General features: G+C 43.6%; 2 protein-coding genes and 1 pseudogene across 9 annotated transcripts; 2 read left to right on the forward strand and 1 right to left on the reverse strand.

Annotated features, from left to right (window-relative positions):
• The first annotated feature begins 2,701 nt into the window (after nt 1-2,701).
• Nucleotides 2,702-4,811, forward strand: nanog (nanog homeobox). The gene is made up of 4 exons (XM_038997225.1): nt 2,702-3,086; nt 3,517-3,875; nt 3,976-4,092; nt 4,518-4,811. Exons 1-4 carry the CDS (start codon nt 2,702-2,704, stop codon nt 4,809-4,811), a joined length of 1,155 nt encoding a protein of 384 aa, XP_038853153.1.
• Nucleotides 4,812-6,150: 1,339 nt separating this feature from the next.
• Nucleotides 6,151-11,900, reverse strand: LOC120051049 (transmembrane 9 superfamily member 1-like). 8 transcript variants are annotated; one of them, XM_038997666.1, is made up of 10 exons: nt 11,663-11,900; nt 11,501-11,562; nt 10,908-11,128; nt 10,452-10,583; nt 10,220-10,342; nt 9,763-10,115; nt 8,887-9,041; nt 8,050-8,235; nt 7,415-7,688; nt 6,151-6,974 (listed from the first exon to the last, which is right to left on the reverse strand). In XM_038997666.1, exons 3-10 carry the CDS (start codon nt 11,118-11,120, stop codon nt 6,581-6,583), a joined length of 1,830 nt encoding a protein of 609 aa, XP_038853594.1. In that variant the 5' UTR covers nt 11,121-11,128; nt 11,501-11,562; nt 11,663-11,900; the 3' UTR covers nt 6,151-6,580. The 8 variants fall into 8 exon arrangements, with proteins under 8 accessions (XP_038853594.1, XP_038853591.1, XP_038853593.1 ...); XM_038997663.1 differs by having other exon boundaries at nt 11,496-11,562; XM_038997665.1 differs by having other exon boundaries at nt 11,501-11,565.
• Nucleotides 11,901-13,519: 1,619 nt separating this feature from the next.
• Nucleotides 13,520-15,505, forward strand: LOC120050643 (annotated as a pseudogene).
• The last annotated feature ends 236 nt before the right edge of the window (nt 15,506-15,741 follow it).

Below are 15,741 nucleotides of genomic sequence, written 5' to 3' on the forward strand. Positions count from 1 at the left end.
CACGTGAACCGCGTTGTTAAAGGGACCACATTGAAATACACATAAACACATGCTTCACAAATGTACAGCGCCTGCTTTTGGACGGAGGGTAAACCATGATCAGTTATTGTTAGTGAGCGGACAGCACAAACTACTATTTGCATGACTAATTCTGAACGTTTTGAAGTTGCAAAAACGTTGTTGTAGTTGAAAATGTCTCAATTGACATGCATAGTAGTATAGGTGACAATTTGCACCTTCTTTAGGCAACAAAAGCGGGAGTACCTCGTCCCACACTGACACTAAAGACATCGATTAACGAAAAAACTACTTGCCTGACTGATCTTCCTGTTCCTATATTTTGTTTTCACAGGCATCATAAAATGTTATTTTCACAGGCATCAAGGTGGACAACTCACTTTCTTATTAAAAATTAAACAAATTCTTATGTAAAGGTTTATCTAGAATAATATTTGGTGCCACAGTCTAAACATAATTATGATGTAGACCTTAATTCAAAGAACAATTCATTGAAATTGGCTATTTATTTCCTAAGATAGTTATAAAACGTTATATACTGTACTATAATACGTATTTCTCCCTTCATTGATGAGGTAAAACAAAACGATATTTTTTTTACAAACAAATAAAGAACTGTCCACGAATATAGTCTACACACTCACGTATGCCATAACATATATATATCTTAACTTAGCCTTTCTTATTTACAATGACGGCCTACACTGGCCAAACCCGGACGACCCTTGGCCAATTGTGTGCGCCATATGGGACACCCAATCACGGCCGGTTGTGATACAGCCTGGAATTGAACCAGGGTGTTTGTGTCTGACCGCTGCGCCACTCGGGAGCCCCTACATACACGTGTCCAAGCATGTACATTTTTCTGTGCATCTACAAAAGATACAAAATGCATTTAGTGTACAAATAGGCCAAGCATTTAGAATAAAATCGCATTTAGGATACTGTCTTAGCTACAGTATCCCCCCAGGTAAAGATCAGTAGCTATGCTAATAGTCCCATAGGCACAACATTATCACATATTTTCACCACTAACTGAATAATTTAAATGTCAATGCAGCCAAGGAGGTGGACAACAAACACGCATTTGAATGGTAATAGTTGGGACAGTTTGTGCCAGTTTGTGAAAGTTTTGCTACCGGGGTTGACCATACACGGCATTTACATGTCCAGCCATTGTGCACAAATTGTATCTGAGGAGGGTAAAAGGCTCAAGTACAAAGTAATCAGTGATCACCTTTGTATTTGAGGTGTACTAACAGAATGATCAACAACATGCTGTGAGAGACATGTAGATGGGGGTTTCAATTTGCACTTTTAAACCAAACAACAAAGACACATTACAATCCCTATAGATTAAATCATGGAGTGATAATCACATCTAACCAAGATGAGTTGCCCCCTGACAGTTATCTATGTCTGGACAAAAACATAGGGAGTGTAAAGTAAAAGCATAGTCTTTAGGCTATTTACTACATTCTTGTCCATTGCAATATTTGAATTTAATTCAATTTCTGGAGGTTAAATTAATACACATATTTCTACCACTCACAGACATTTAGGCCACCATTGCTAAACACATTTTTGTAGGTAATAGGAATCTATATATTTATACCACTCACAGCCACCACCATCGCTAAAAATGTTTTGTTTCTCTCCACAATTCAAGAATAATGCAATCCTTGGTTAGACAACTGTTAACTTGGTTGAAAAACTGTTAAAATCAGTACTACCCCGAGGGTACCTGAACAACAATGGGACATATCTGAAGAGACACTTTATGGCAGAGATGTGAGGAAATGAACATTCTGATCCAAGGAGAGATAAACATGTTTGACATGTGAATAAATTAGGCCTACATAGAAGTGATAGGCTATGCCACTATGATTGATAGATATGTCAATTATAGTGATAACCCACTGGGCACAGACATTAATTCAACATATATTCCACGTTGGTTAAACGTGATTTAATTGAAATTAAGTGAAAACAATGTGGATTCAACCAGTGTGTGCCCAGTGGTTTAATTCAAGAGTTGACAATAAAAATGTCTTAAAACGTTATGGGTCTATTTAAATTAAAATATAAGATAAGCAGACTGAGCACAACACCCTAACCATTAAACTCCATTACCACATTTAATCAAATATAGTCTTTTAAAGGTGAAGAATGGATCAAACTTATCAATCAAATATGGGAACTCACAGTGGCACTGGCAATGATATTATAAATAACTAGCTATTAAGTGTGCACTCTGCAAATAGCTAGTTCAATCTTTTAAAATCTAAATGGTGATCGTTTTATGGATATCCGATAAAGAGGAATAAATTGCACCAAAATAAATCAACCATTCATTAAATTGTTTCTGTCAAATACTTTTTAGCATATTTCTGTCAAAACTATTTTGCTTGTACAAATTACTATTTAGTTCAAAATGTGTGTATAATGGAAATAATGAATGGACCCTTCCAGGGGCGCGGCCTCACTGCCAAGATATCTGAATGGAAGACTGATTGGCTTCGACCTTGACCCACACCCACACACATTCACCTATAAACAGCACACCAAGAAACTTTCGAACTTCTGGAAGGGTGGTTTCGGAGTTTTCGATCTTTAGGAAACTGTGTGACAATTTGTTTGGACGTTTCTTGTTCACATAGGCCTATTAACGTTAGTGAAAAATATGGCAGACTGGAAGGTACCAGTGAGCTTCAACCCATCCTACCACGCTTTTGCCTATGGTCTCGTGTACCAACCAGGGGCTGAGCAAAATCATCCTAACTTCTCCAGCTGGACAGAGGCCACATACAACCCTGGGGTCAGCGCCAGCTACTACTCGCAAGCGCTGCCACAGCATCAATCACCATCCTGGAGTCCCGAACAAAACAATGCTGGCACGAGCAATGGCCAATACCCGGGTTCTGTGGTATGTCTTGGTGACCCTCACTGCCATACCCAGAGTGGCCGCCTATTCATTTCCAACAACCGGGCTCCGCATGATCCGCAAACGGAGACCGAGCGGCCAAGTAGCGACACTCAGAGCGACTCAGAGACCCACACCTCACCAGGTAAATAACTATCCACGTTACTGCTACAAGTATGTAGCCAACATTAGCAAGTTCTTGTTTTGTGCTAGGTAATCGCCGAGTAAGTCTCTATCGGTGTAAATTCGTCCTACTGTACTCTAGGTAACTAGTTTGTCTATGTAACTGACGGTATCGCAGACATAGTGGTAGTTATTGCACTGGACTTGATGGGTCTCGGGCTGAAGTGACGATCTCCCTCTCAAACGAAGCCCATGTGTGTTTGTATATCCAACGCCATCTTACTGGTTATTTGTTATGAACCGCTAAAAGTGCCCACTGGCGCAAGTGTTTACTCTTGGTCAGATTGCTTAGACAATGGCACAACCACGTTTGCACGTGAGAAGTAATCCAAGCAAAAAACTGACTTCACATACCAGTAAGTGTTACATACTTTTCTCCTTTCCTCACTCAGATTCTTTGAGTTCGTCGAACGACCGAGAGGAGTACAATCCTCAAGCCAACCATACCACCTGGGTGAGAAGCGAGTTGGAGACAGCCAGTGGAAGCCCAAATAGCAGTGAGAATGTCTCCAGTTCTCATCCAGAGGAGTATAAAAGTCTACAAGTTATGGGGAGTGAGGACTGCACCCTGCAGTCATTGCCCCCTTCTTCCCCAGAGAAAGTGGACAAGAATATCCCCAAACAAAAAGCTCGAATTACTTTCTCAACAGGCCAAATGGATGCCCTTACTCATAGGTTTAACATGCAGAAGTACCTCACCCCTGCTGAGATGAAGACCCTGGCTGGACTGACTGGGCTTACTTACAAACAGGTGCGTTTAGGCTACTTACTGTGTTAAGAACAACCGGCACTTCACAAATGTATCAAATCATAGCTGGTATTTGTTTCTGTTGCCAAATGTTTTCTTCCAGGTAAAAACATGGTTCCAGAATCGCAGGATGAAACTGAAGAGGCACCAGAAAGACGATAGCTGGGCATCACTTGGGTACCCCAACCCTGGCTACCCCAACATGCCACAGCGCCCTCAGGTGAGCACAATTGTAGTGCTCTAACTTAATGTAGCAGGTGAATCAAGATGCCTGAGCAGTGTCCCCACATCTGTTTTTCAGGGGAAACAGGAGTTGGGTGAAAACCACAAACTACTTTCTGCCAACCCTGCAGGGAGTGAGTGCTCTGTAACCCTGTCCAATAGACATTTTCCTTACCCAATTAAGGCATTTGACTATGTTTTGCAATACTACATTTATCGTATATATTGCTCAACCAGTTGTCTAGCTTGTATATCCTGTTGGTCAGTAACAGAGTGGCAATAGGCTTGGACATAGTGGCTCGTCCACAATGGAGACCTGTCCCTAGTCTGGACAATGTCTTAAAGGCAGGACGATACATCACTACGCACAGCTGTGCTTTTGACCTTTATTGATATTAACCACCATCTGTTTTGTTTTTTTAGTTTCAGGGCGAACCCCAAGCACAGATCCAGGACCACACCATTGCTCAACAGTTTCGAGAGACCATGTTAAGGAAGCGTTCTCAACAGAACCTGCCTTACTATGCTGTTGGGTATCCTCAGCCATCCTCTCCCCCCCAGCCCCCTGCAAGGCCCCCGGGCATCTGGCCCCTGCCCCCAGCTGTGACCCACCATGAGTACCCCAATGGTTATAGCACGGTCAGTGCAAACCACCATACTAGCATCAACAGTGATGACTGGAAAGTCATGAGCCCCATGCACAAGTCTAGCCAATAACCAACAGAGGTAACATGTTAGTGGTCATGGTGGTAAATTCACTGGTTTGTCTACTTATTACTTTTTTTAATAAGTTTTGAATATTATTACAATTAAGATTACGACAGGCAATTCTCTATTTCGTGATGAGGTGTTGGCTAATCTTATCAAGCCATTCGCTTATCAAGCCATTCGCTGGCCCCACTTAAATAGTATCCCCTCATCTTTTAAAAATCTGGAGTTTGATGTTTTATACCTTCCAAAGTTCTTATCTGTGTATTTAATATCGTTGCTGTTTTGACATTCTGCTTTTTGATACTACTCTGACGAAGCCTTGCTGTGTCTATGCTGGAAGTGGCATGCTTTTATTCCCTCACCAGCCTATTTGATGACGTGATCTGTGCAAGGCACTACTAGATGTTACACGTTCCTACTGAATGTTTGTTGGTCCATGCCGCACCAGATTTGTATCCTATTGGATGCTCTTTTAACATTACTGCCATGTTTTATGACCTCGTTGTACAGTGTGTGGTGATGCCTTCCCCTCCATGTCAGGGTTTTGTTTAGTAGGCCCAAAATGTGGAAAATGCATTGACATGTACAATAAGTGGATGTCTTGGCTTATTTCAAATACTACCTCCGTTTCAATTTTTTTCCACTTTGTGCCTACAGAACACTGCCAATGTCTTCAAGTTTTTATTTATTTTTGAATAAATACTAGTTGTATAATTAACCCTATTGTTGCATAGTCAACCTATAATAACATTGTGGGATTTACTTGTTATCTTGGGTGATGTACTCCTGACATTTTGGGCAAATGGTTTATTGGTATATTTTAACTTAATTTGTTTTTTTCTTTTCTTTGAAGGCATACTTGTAAGATGAACCCAGCAACCTACCTGGTGTAAATATGTACATGACTGCTTTGACACTGGTTTATGGTAATAAATGTAGTCTGTTACAATGTTGTCATGCTTTCATGGGGAAAGAATGACTTGGCGCACAAATAAACCATGTCTTAACAGGGCAAATGTTCATTCAAAATACTTAGTTTATGTAGTTTCACCTCTACTTTGCACACTTAACTAATCATACAATTCTAATGTCAGATACAGGCTTTCCACGCTTGTCTATTCCCAAGCTCTCCATTTAAGTAGCCTTAAGAGCTGGAATAGCTCTGCCTCCTGTTTCTGTACAAGTACCTTCCCTAGGCAGGGCGCTAGTCCCATAATTGGGAGAACATGCACGTTATCAATTGTTGGCCATTATGAGCCATTCTCCCCTCAGCAGCCTCCTGTGAATGAAACAGTGATTTAATTCAGAGTAGGCCTGGAACTATCTTGCGCTAGCTCAGTGTGAATAGGTTGTAATAAAAAGTTGTCTTTATTGAAAAGATTGTATATTTACACCAGAACCAAAATCAGTGGATGGTGACTAGTACACAATTTCTTCCATCACTTATGCAAGAGCTGATGCCAAACTGCATCACATATTGCACAACACTCAAAGGACACATTCATCCCTTTATAGATACCCTTTCACCTAACTCCGATTCCCTTATTCAACCTCCATGGCAGTCTTTAATATTTCTAGAAGGCCCCTGGGCCCCCTCCCCCTTGAGGCATATACACAGACCCATTCCTATGTCCAAATGCATCCTTCTTCACTTGTGGCAACCACTGACCTATGTGATTGGTGGGAAAAAAGTATTTTCTTAACCAATCAAATCGACTAAATGAAAGGACAAAGACATTCAAACTGGGCTGTTATGTAATCGGCTATACATTCCCTTAGTCCATCTTGAGGCTGCGGTAGATGTAGCGAATAAAGACCAGCGAGGCCCAGAAGGAGACAGTACCCAGCATGAGGGAAAAGACCAGCGCTGTGAGGAGAGAGTAACCAAAGAACTCTGCACTCTGCACCAAGCCGCTCATACTCGAACGATTGCGGTAGTAAAAGACAGAGTAGACAAAGATGAAGAGGCCCGTGGAACCTGTGCTCAGCACACTGCGCCACCACCAGCGGTAGTCCTCGCCTGACAGCAGGAAGTAGGTGAGTGCCACCGAGATGCAGGCGCCCACCGAGAGGAGGATGGCGAACACGCAGAGGAGGATGCCGTACAGGGTGTAATGCTCGCGTCCCCACACGGTGGCGAAGATGTAGTACAGCTCCACTGATATGGCACTGAGAGATAGAGGTTAGGGTAATGAGTAGGCTAGACAATATACACACAATTTATGTCTGGGTGTTCAATGTTCAGATTACGTTGAGCTAGCTGCTTAAAACAATCACAAATAGATTGCCCTGACATGGAGGGAGAGAAATGAATCCTAAAACAAGACAGGAGTAGGATATACACACTAACGTTATAGACACACTCTATTTCTGGTTTTTGTTCTGTGACAAATGACAGCTACTAAAAGGCACGACCACAAATTAAATGTGATCGATTGGTTTTATACACAATGAGTCATTGCCACAGAAGGTTATAGACTCTAGAGCGACAGCTCTTTAACTGACAGGGGGAAAGCGCTCACTCATGACTCAGCAACGGAACTCCATTACCAAACACAGAGAGAAGCTCTCTGTTATATTGATCTTGTTACACACATACTCACACACACCTGAAAGGCAGGAAGCCCCCAATGGCCATGTGTACAGCTGTGTGCTTGTACCAGGGCTGTGTAGGGATCTGGCGGGCGATGTTGCGTGTGCGACAGGGGGCCTGGAAGTTGCCTGCACGGTTCTTGCCCACAATGCCCCCGATGACAGTGAGGGGGAATCCCACCAGGACCCAGGCCCCCAGCAGCAGCAGCACTGTTGAGGCAGGCAGGGCCTGAGTGGAGCCGCTCCACCAGTGGACTGAGTTCACCACACTCCAAGTCAGGAACAGGGGAGCTGTGGGATTGAGGGAGGATGGTTAGAGGAGGGAATCAAGGAAGTAGGAAGAGAGGGTGGGTAACAAGGTGAGATGGGTGGAGAGAGGGAAGGAAGGAGAGTGGAGGAAGGAAGAAAGGGGAAATAGAGGAGAAAGTCCGGTTCAAGCAGAGATGGAGACAAAAATGTATGGTAATTGAAACTCAACAGTTGACACACATCCTGCTGAAAAATGAATACGGTGTAAACTTGTTCACAGAGTTTTATTGTAATTGAAACTCAACCAGAATTGTGAAAAACAAATGACACGGACAATATATATGGAATATTTACCTTTACCATATGTATGACGTGATTCAAAAGACCAAATCTGTCCGCTCACCTGAGAAGAGTGAAGAGGTGAGGATGATATTCCAGACCCAGCGCTGGCCATGTATCTGTGTGTAGAAGCTACAGGAGCAGTATCCTGACACGCAGCTCGTCAACGCGTACAGCATGATGGCAGCCGAGTTGATAGCACCATGGCGATGCACATTAAACATTCCCAGCAGCGCCATGACGATGATCCCTACAGCAACCAGAGACACAGAGGTCAAATGGGAGAGCTTGGGGGAAGGAGCTTGTAGTGATAACCACAGTTCTTAATTTCTACAGACTACTTTGTCACAGGCATAGTACATGTACATTAAATCACATTTAATTTGTCACATGACCCGAATACAACAGGTGTAGACCTTACCGTGAATTGCTTACTTACAAACCCTTAAACCAACAATGCAGTTCAAAATATTTACTAAATAAACTAAAGTAAAAAAATAAAAAAGTAACAAGAAAATTACATAACAATAACGAGGCTATATACAGGGGGTACCGGTACCGAGTCAATGTGCGGGGGTACAGGTTAGTCGAGGTCATTTGTACATGCAGGTAGGTGTTCACATCCAAGTTATGCGTGTGTCCATGCTGATCAGATTTCCAGTTCTTGTCACACAGACATTCAACCCTCCTCCAATGGGGAGTAACAATGGAAAAGGAATGCGATGCATTTGATGTACGCTAGAACTAGATGTCAACCGTCACACAACCATTCACAAATGGCCAAATTCAACCCTGATCTGCTCGTAGATATTCCTGAATTGTGATTCTGTATTTTGAGCAGCAGTAATTGTAAGATTTAATTAATGTGTTCTGAGTGTTAAACCAGTGTGTTGATGGTTACCTGTGGCCAGGGTTAGAAACTGAGCCCCCACTCCCAACATGGCACACAGCAGGCTTTTATAAGGGGGGAACCTAAAGACATCTGTGTGGATGATCTTCCAGCCATTATCCCCTTGGTCCAGATCATCACAGCCACCCTCCTCCTCAACATTGTACCTACAGGAACAATCAGAAGAGAGAAAGATCTTGAGATATGGGAATGTCATTCCCACACAATTTAGCTACCATTTCCATACATAATCCCAATAAAACATGATATATAGCCACAAATAGACCTACTCTAATTATACCCAAACTCCTGCATGCCAATATCAATGTGAGCTCTCCAGTAAAACAGAACATCCTTTTTAAAAATGTATTTGTATTTTATTTTCTGTTTTCTCCCCAATTTCGTGGTATCCAATTGGTAGTTACAGTCTTGTCTCATCGCTGCAACTCCCGTACGGACTAGGGAGAGGCAAAGGTCGAGAGACGTGCGTCCTCCAAAACACAACCAAGACGCACTGCTTCTTGACACAATGCCCACTTAACCCGGAAGCCAGCCTCACCAATGTGTCGGAGGAAACACCATACACCTGGCAACCGTGTCAGCCTGCATTGCGCCCGGACCCCCACAGGAGTCGCTAGTGCGCGATGGGACAAGGACATCTCTGCCGGTCAAACCCTCCCCTAACCCGGACAACGCTGGGCCAATTGTGCGCTGCCCCATGGGTCTCCCGGTCGCGACTGGCTGCGACAGAGCCTGGACTCGAACCCAGAATCTCTAGTGGCACAGCTAGCACTTAGCTATGCCTTAGACCGCTGCGCCACTCGGGAGGCCCCAAAACAGAACATCATTAATGTCTAAACCTCCTCACTCCGTCCCCTCATTGGTCACCTGGCAAAGTCATTCTTGAGGACCCTCATGAGGATGATGATGACGAAGCCCAGCAGCAGTACCACCAGCACCAGGGAGTTGATAATAGACAGCCAGTGGATCTCTAGGGTCTTGGGGAAGAACGAGTAGTCCCTCAGCCTCTCGGCCCGCCGGGCGTGGGTCAGAGGGCTGTCGAACCAGTGCACGCTGTAGGAGAAGGACAGTGCCAGCCCGCCGCCCGTCCCCACCGCCCCGTGCCCGGCGCCACCCTCCTCCAGGGGCACTGGCTTAGAGTCCTTCACAGAGACGTTGGCGAAGATCACAGAGTTGCCGTTGTACTCAATGTTGAAGTCCAGGTGTGTCCACAGCCCCACCTATATACACACACACACACACAGACAGACACACAATGCAGGTAGACATATATTTGGGTTTTGCCATGAGGGAGAGAGAACTGAAGGCAGTCAGACTAACCCACCTTATGACTATGGGGCAGGAAGCCACTCTCCTCCATGTACCCCACAAAGCCCCAGATGGGAATGTCATCCAGGACAAACTCAAAGTAATACAGCTCCTCTATGGCCTCTCGGAGTTGGTCCACCTACATGAAAGGAGCAATAAAGGAGAAACATCCCCAACTAGGTTTAGTTACACCTTTCCATGATGCAATGTACTGTGAAGTTCTGCGTATTTTGTCCGAATGCAAATACCTCTTTCTCTGTGAGGGTTAGCTGGCAGAGTAACTTCTTCTCTGTATTCTCTCTGAATTTGATTTCATACAGGGACTCTGCCATCCGATCCCCATCAAGCACTTCTCCTAGACTAAGGGACTTGTGGTGCACCTGGGGAAAAAAGGTTCTCAGACATGGTATGCCAAGTCTTAATATAATTATTATACACACACACACTACTAACATGCATCTGTAGAGCCCTACAAGCATAATTCATTCGTCATATATTTGCATATCTACCAGTGGAGGCTGCTTAAGGGAGAACAACTCATAATGGCTGGAACGGGAACAAATGGAATGGCATCTAACACATGGAAAATATGTTTGATGTACTTGATACCATTCCACTTACTCTGCTCCAGCCATTACCACAAGCCTGTTCTCCCCAATTAAGGTCCCACCAACCTCCTATGATATTCACATGTATTCACTGACCTCTTTAGGCCTGCAAACAGGCAACGTGTAGTAATGATACGTTTCCTGAGGGTTATGGTAAGGACCAACTTTGTTGACATATAATGTTACAGGATCCCCTTGCTTGTAGCTCACTGTAGCCCATGTTATCTGTGGCACGAGACACAGGACCAAGATGCAATAACCTATCATCCGGCAGACTCCTTGGTGGTTAGGATGTTCAATTTCAGCCATTATGGGCCCTGTTGAAAATGAATAGATTCCAATAATTGAACAGGTCAATTGTCAAAAAGCCTATAAGCATATTCAGTGAGAGCAAACCATTGCATCATGTCGATATAACATCCCTTTGCTATATCAACAACAGCCATCACCTACATAGCGACTGTCCCTGGCTACCTGTGAAACAGCAACACATCGATAGTGCATTGCAAGAGTAAACTCTGCAAAGACTCTGTACGTAGTCAGTGTTGACTCTACTAGCTACGTTATTACAGTTGAATAAACATACAAAATTACTTGCTTTCATCTAAAAAAAATAGTCCTCTAGCTACATCGAGGAACTAGCTATCGTACCGTGCATATCGCTAGCTTTAGAACATATCGTACCAAACCTGTCTGCCCGCTGGATTCCTCAGATTCCAGGCCCAAGAATACTCGCCTCCTCAGCGATGTCCTGCTGGGATTGAATCTAAATATTGATACACATTTTTTATATTCCAGTTAGTTTAAATTTTGCTACTTCGATTATCTAGAAATACAGTTATGTATCGTACTTTTAAAGACACATGAATCGGGATGAAGAAGGGGACCGACTCCACGTCACCTTAAAAAATAAAAATAGCTAACGATGGCTGACTTTTCCGGAGTGGGCGGTGTGAAGAAGCAAAAACACACCTCCACGGTACCTATCTTCAAATCTCTTATATTTTACTATGTAAATAAAATATGATCAATATAATTATTTCGTTTGTGCATAGTAATTGTTGTTGTGTCTCCTCTGATTACTGTTTAAATTCATGATATTTCTCTCGACCGGATTTCCCTTAATCTCACTAACCAATCAAATATGTTTATTTACTTCCTGTCAAAGACACAGGCCTTTTAATCTATTACCGGTCAATCGATGAACGATACTCGAAGAGTCCTGGATTGTCAACCCAGTCTCTCATTAAACAGCAGATTCCGCGAAAGTGACACGAGAACAGCCAGTGAGTTGCATGTAAACAATGTTTTATTCGTATGTTAGTCATGATAAATCCTTATTTTATAAAATGTTATATTGTAGAAAATATTCACATTCAAATATCTTCAAGTTGCTAACGTTAACTAGCAAGCTAGCTGTCTAAACTCAATTATAAATGAATGCAGCCCTTAGCCGTGGTATATTGGCCATATACCACAAACAAACCCCCGAGGTGCCTTATTGCTATTATAAACTGTTTACCAAAGTAATTAGAGCAGTAAAAATACATGTTTTGTCATATCCGTGGTATACGTCTGAATTCATCATTCAGAGCTCGAACCACCCAGTTTATAACAGACCTATACCACTGGTATGACAAAAAAAATTGGAACTCGGTAGTGAGTGTTGCAACCAAGGACAGACGATTTTTATGTGTTACGCGCTTCAGCACTCCGCAGTCCCATCCTGTGAGTTTGTGTGGCTTACCGCAGTTGACCAGGGCAGCTCTAGCAGGGCCGAAATTTGACGATCTGACTTGTTGGAAAGGTGGCATCCTATGACGGTGTCACGTTGAAAGCCACTGAGCTCTTCAGTAAGGCCATTCTACTGCCAATGTTTGTCTATGGAGATTGCATGGCTGTGTGCTCAATTCTATACACCTGTCAGCAATAGGCGTGTCTGAAATAGCCAAATCCACACATTTTTTATTTATTTATGTATGTATATATTTTTTCTCCCCAATTTCCCCTTTTTCTCCCCAAGAGGCGAAGGTCGATAGCCATGTGTCACATACACAACCCAGCCAAGCCGCACTGCTTCTTGACACAATGCACACTTAAAACGGGAACGTACACTACAGTGTCAACGTGCATGTGCCCGGGCCGCCACAGGAGTCGCTAGAGCACGATGGGACAAGGACATCCCAGCCGGCCAAACCCTCCCCTAACCCGGACGATTTGGGCCAACTGTGCGTCGCCTCATGGGTCTCCCAGTCGCGACACAGCCCGGTATCAAACCAGGATCTGTAGTAACGCAGCTAGCACTGCCTTAGACCGCTGCACCACTCGGGAGGCCCAAATCCACTAATTTGAAGGGGTGTCCACATACTTTTGTATTTGTAGTGTATGTCAACATGGAGTGAATGAATATACATTGTATTTTCTTCTAACCCATTCTAATATGATATTTTCAAGTCTCTGTTAGTCATGGGGCGGCAGGGTAGCCTAGTGGTTAGAGGGTTGCCTAGTGGTTGGGCTAGTAACCGAAAGGTTGCAAGTTCAAATCCCTGAGCTGATAAGGTACAAATCTGTCATTCTGCCCCTGAACAAGGCAGTTAACCCACTGTTCCTAGGCCATCATTGAAAATAAGAATTTGTTCTTAATTAAATAAAGGTAAAATAAATAAAAAATAACAAAATGTGATTTCACTTGCATCCTCAGCCACCTCATGAGCACGTTTTACCAGATCATCCACATGCTTGGGCACGGCATCAAACCTGTCTACGCGTTTGATGGCAAGCCCCCACAGCTGAAGTCACAAGAGGTAAGGACGGGGGTCACATCAAGATCACAACTTTATTGCCCCTCCTTGGCATTATGTATTTTCTCAAATGTTGAAAACCATCTTTTTTTATTTAACCTTTATTTAACTAGGCAAGTCAATTAAGAACAACTTCTTATTTACAATGATGGCCTACACCAGCCAAACCCAAACAACGCTGGGCCAATTGTGCGCCGCCCTATGGAACTCCCAATCACGTACGGTTGTGATACAGCCAAGATTCAAACCAGGGTGTCTAATGATGCCTCAAGCACTGAGATGCATTGCTTTAGACCGCTGCGCCACTCGGGAGTCTTAATCTAACCTCTCTCTCTGTGTGGTTTTAGCTGGAGAAGGAGGGCAGAGGCTGAGAAACTGCTGGCCCAGGTGCAGGAAACAGGTACAGGATGTCACCAACGGCAAATAAACATTTACATGATACAGAAATTACACCAACACGTGTGTAGTGATGACCAATTTTTCTATTCACCACCAGGGGAGCAGGAGAACATTGACAAGTTCAGTAAGCGTCTGGTGAAAGTTACCCGGCAGCACAACGACGAGTGCAAGAAGCTGCTCACCCTAATGGGGGTGCCATACATCAAGGTTTGTCTCAAGTTTTGCCACCCATAAATTAATCAATCTTCTGTGCACATAGTTACTGTACACCTCGGTCCATTCATTAAGCTTTGAACGTATCTAAGTGATCTTCCATCTCACCCACTAGGCTCCATGTGAGGCAGAGGTGAGCTGCGCTGCTCTGGTTAAGGTGGAGAAGGTAGTCGCCACGGCAACAGAAGATACGGACAGCCTGACATTTGGAGCAGGGGTCCTACTGAGGCACCTCACCACCAGCGACGCAAAATGCTACTGTAGTTTCTATACCACCTTACCCATCTTTCATCCCAGTCATACAGTTTATCTAACAGTATTATAACAATAGAAGCTGTGTGTGTTGGATATTTGTTTTTGAGGTTACTTATAACATTTCTGTTTCTCTATCTTAGGAAGCTTCCTATCCTTCTGTGAGTTCACCTGTGTTGTGACTGTCAAACTTTGTAAGAGTTTGTAATCCCAATTCTCCATTGTTTAATTTGCTCCTCTTAAATGCACACATGCACGACAGTCCCACATAATAAGCAGTCCCTAGTTTGAGTTCCAAACCGTCACGCAGCAGTTATCCCATTCCCAGAAGTCAGTGTGAGTGTTTGTCTCCTTGGCACCTTGCAGAAGCACCCTGCCCCAGAGGATTGGCTGTATAAGGAGGCTAGTGGTCTGTTCCTGCAGCCTGACATTGTGGACTGCTCCACAGTAACCTCAAGTGGAGCGAGCCCGACAAGGACGCCCTTATCCAGTTCATGTGTTCAGAGAAACAGTTCAGGTACAGGATAGGATCGACATAATATAGCATCACTGAGGTTATATTCCAACCCTTATGGAGCCCCACTCTGATTTATTTGAGTAAAAAATGGCAGGGGTGAATCCTACTCCCATTGACGTCAATGCATGACTAATGGAAAATTTGACTTAATGGTGTAAATACGAGAATATACGCTTCAGTCACACTTTTGTATTCTAAATAAGTCAATTTTATTTGAATCATTTGATGTGGCACTGTACTTTCCGACAATGGCACTACTTTTTCACACTGTTGAAATCCTGCTCCACATCCACATGATGTTACGCCATGGTTGGTATGAGTGATAAAATGTCTCATACTGTGAAGTGTGTTTGTGCACAGTGAGGACTGCATCAAGAACGGCTGTAAGAAGATGATGAAGAGCCGACAAGGCAGCACACCGGGATGACTGGACTCTATTCACCATCGGCTCTCTGAGAGAGAAACCTGTACATATTCTATGCATTTCAGTGCCTTTAAACAGGGTATGGTAGTAGGTGCCAGGCACACCGGTTTGAGTGTGTCAAGAACTGCAACGCTTCTGGGTTTTTCACACTCAACAGTTTCCTGTGTGTATCAAGGACATCCAGCCAACTTGACACAACTGTGGGAAGCATTGGAGTCAACATGCAACTCAATATTAGGAAGGTGTCCTTAATGTTTAGTACACTCAGTATATACCATACCTCATCTATGTTTGATTAAGGAAAAACATTGTCCACACCATACT

This window comes from Salvelinus namaycush, chromosome 7 (genome assembly GCF_016432855.1).
Source record: "Salvelinus namaycush isolate Seneca chromosome 7, SaNama_1.0, whole genome shotgun sequence".
Taxonomy (NCBI): domain Eukaryota; kingdom Metazoa; phylum Chordata; class Actinopteri; order Salmoniformes; family Salmonidae; genus Salvelinus; species Salvelinus namaycush.

Coding starts and splice junctions, on each gene's coding strand:
- LOC120051049 (XM_038997666.1), bottom strand. CDS start 11,120: ATGGCTGAAATTGAACATCCTAACCACCAAGGAGTCTGCCGGATGATA. Junction 9,042..9,762: donor CTCAAGAATGACTTTGCCAG/GTGACCAATGAG, acceptor TTGTTCCTGTAG/GTACAATGTTGAGGAGGAGG. Junction 8,236..8,886: donor GTTTCTAACCCTGGCCACAG/GTAACCATCAAC, acceptor TGGTTGCTGTAG/GGATCATCGTCATGGCGCTG.
- nanog (XM_038997225.1), top strand. CDS start 2,702: ATGGCAGACTGGAAGGTACCAGTGAGCTTCAACCCATCCTACCACGCT. Junction 3,876..3,975: donor CTGGGCTTACTTACAAACAG/GTGCGTTTAGGC, acceptor GTTTTCTTCCAG/GTAAAAACATGGTTCCAGAA. Junction 4,093..4,517: donor ACATGCCACAGCGCCCTCAG/GTGAGCACAATT, acceptor TTGTTTTTTTAG/TTTCAGGGCGAACCCCAAGC.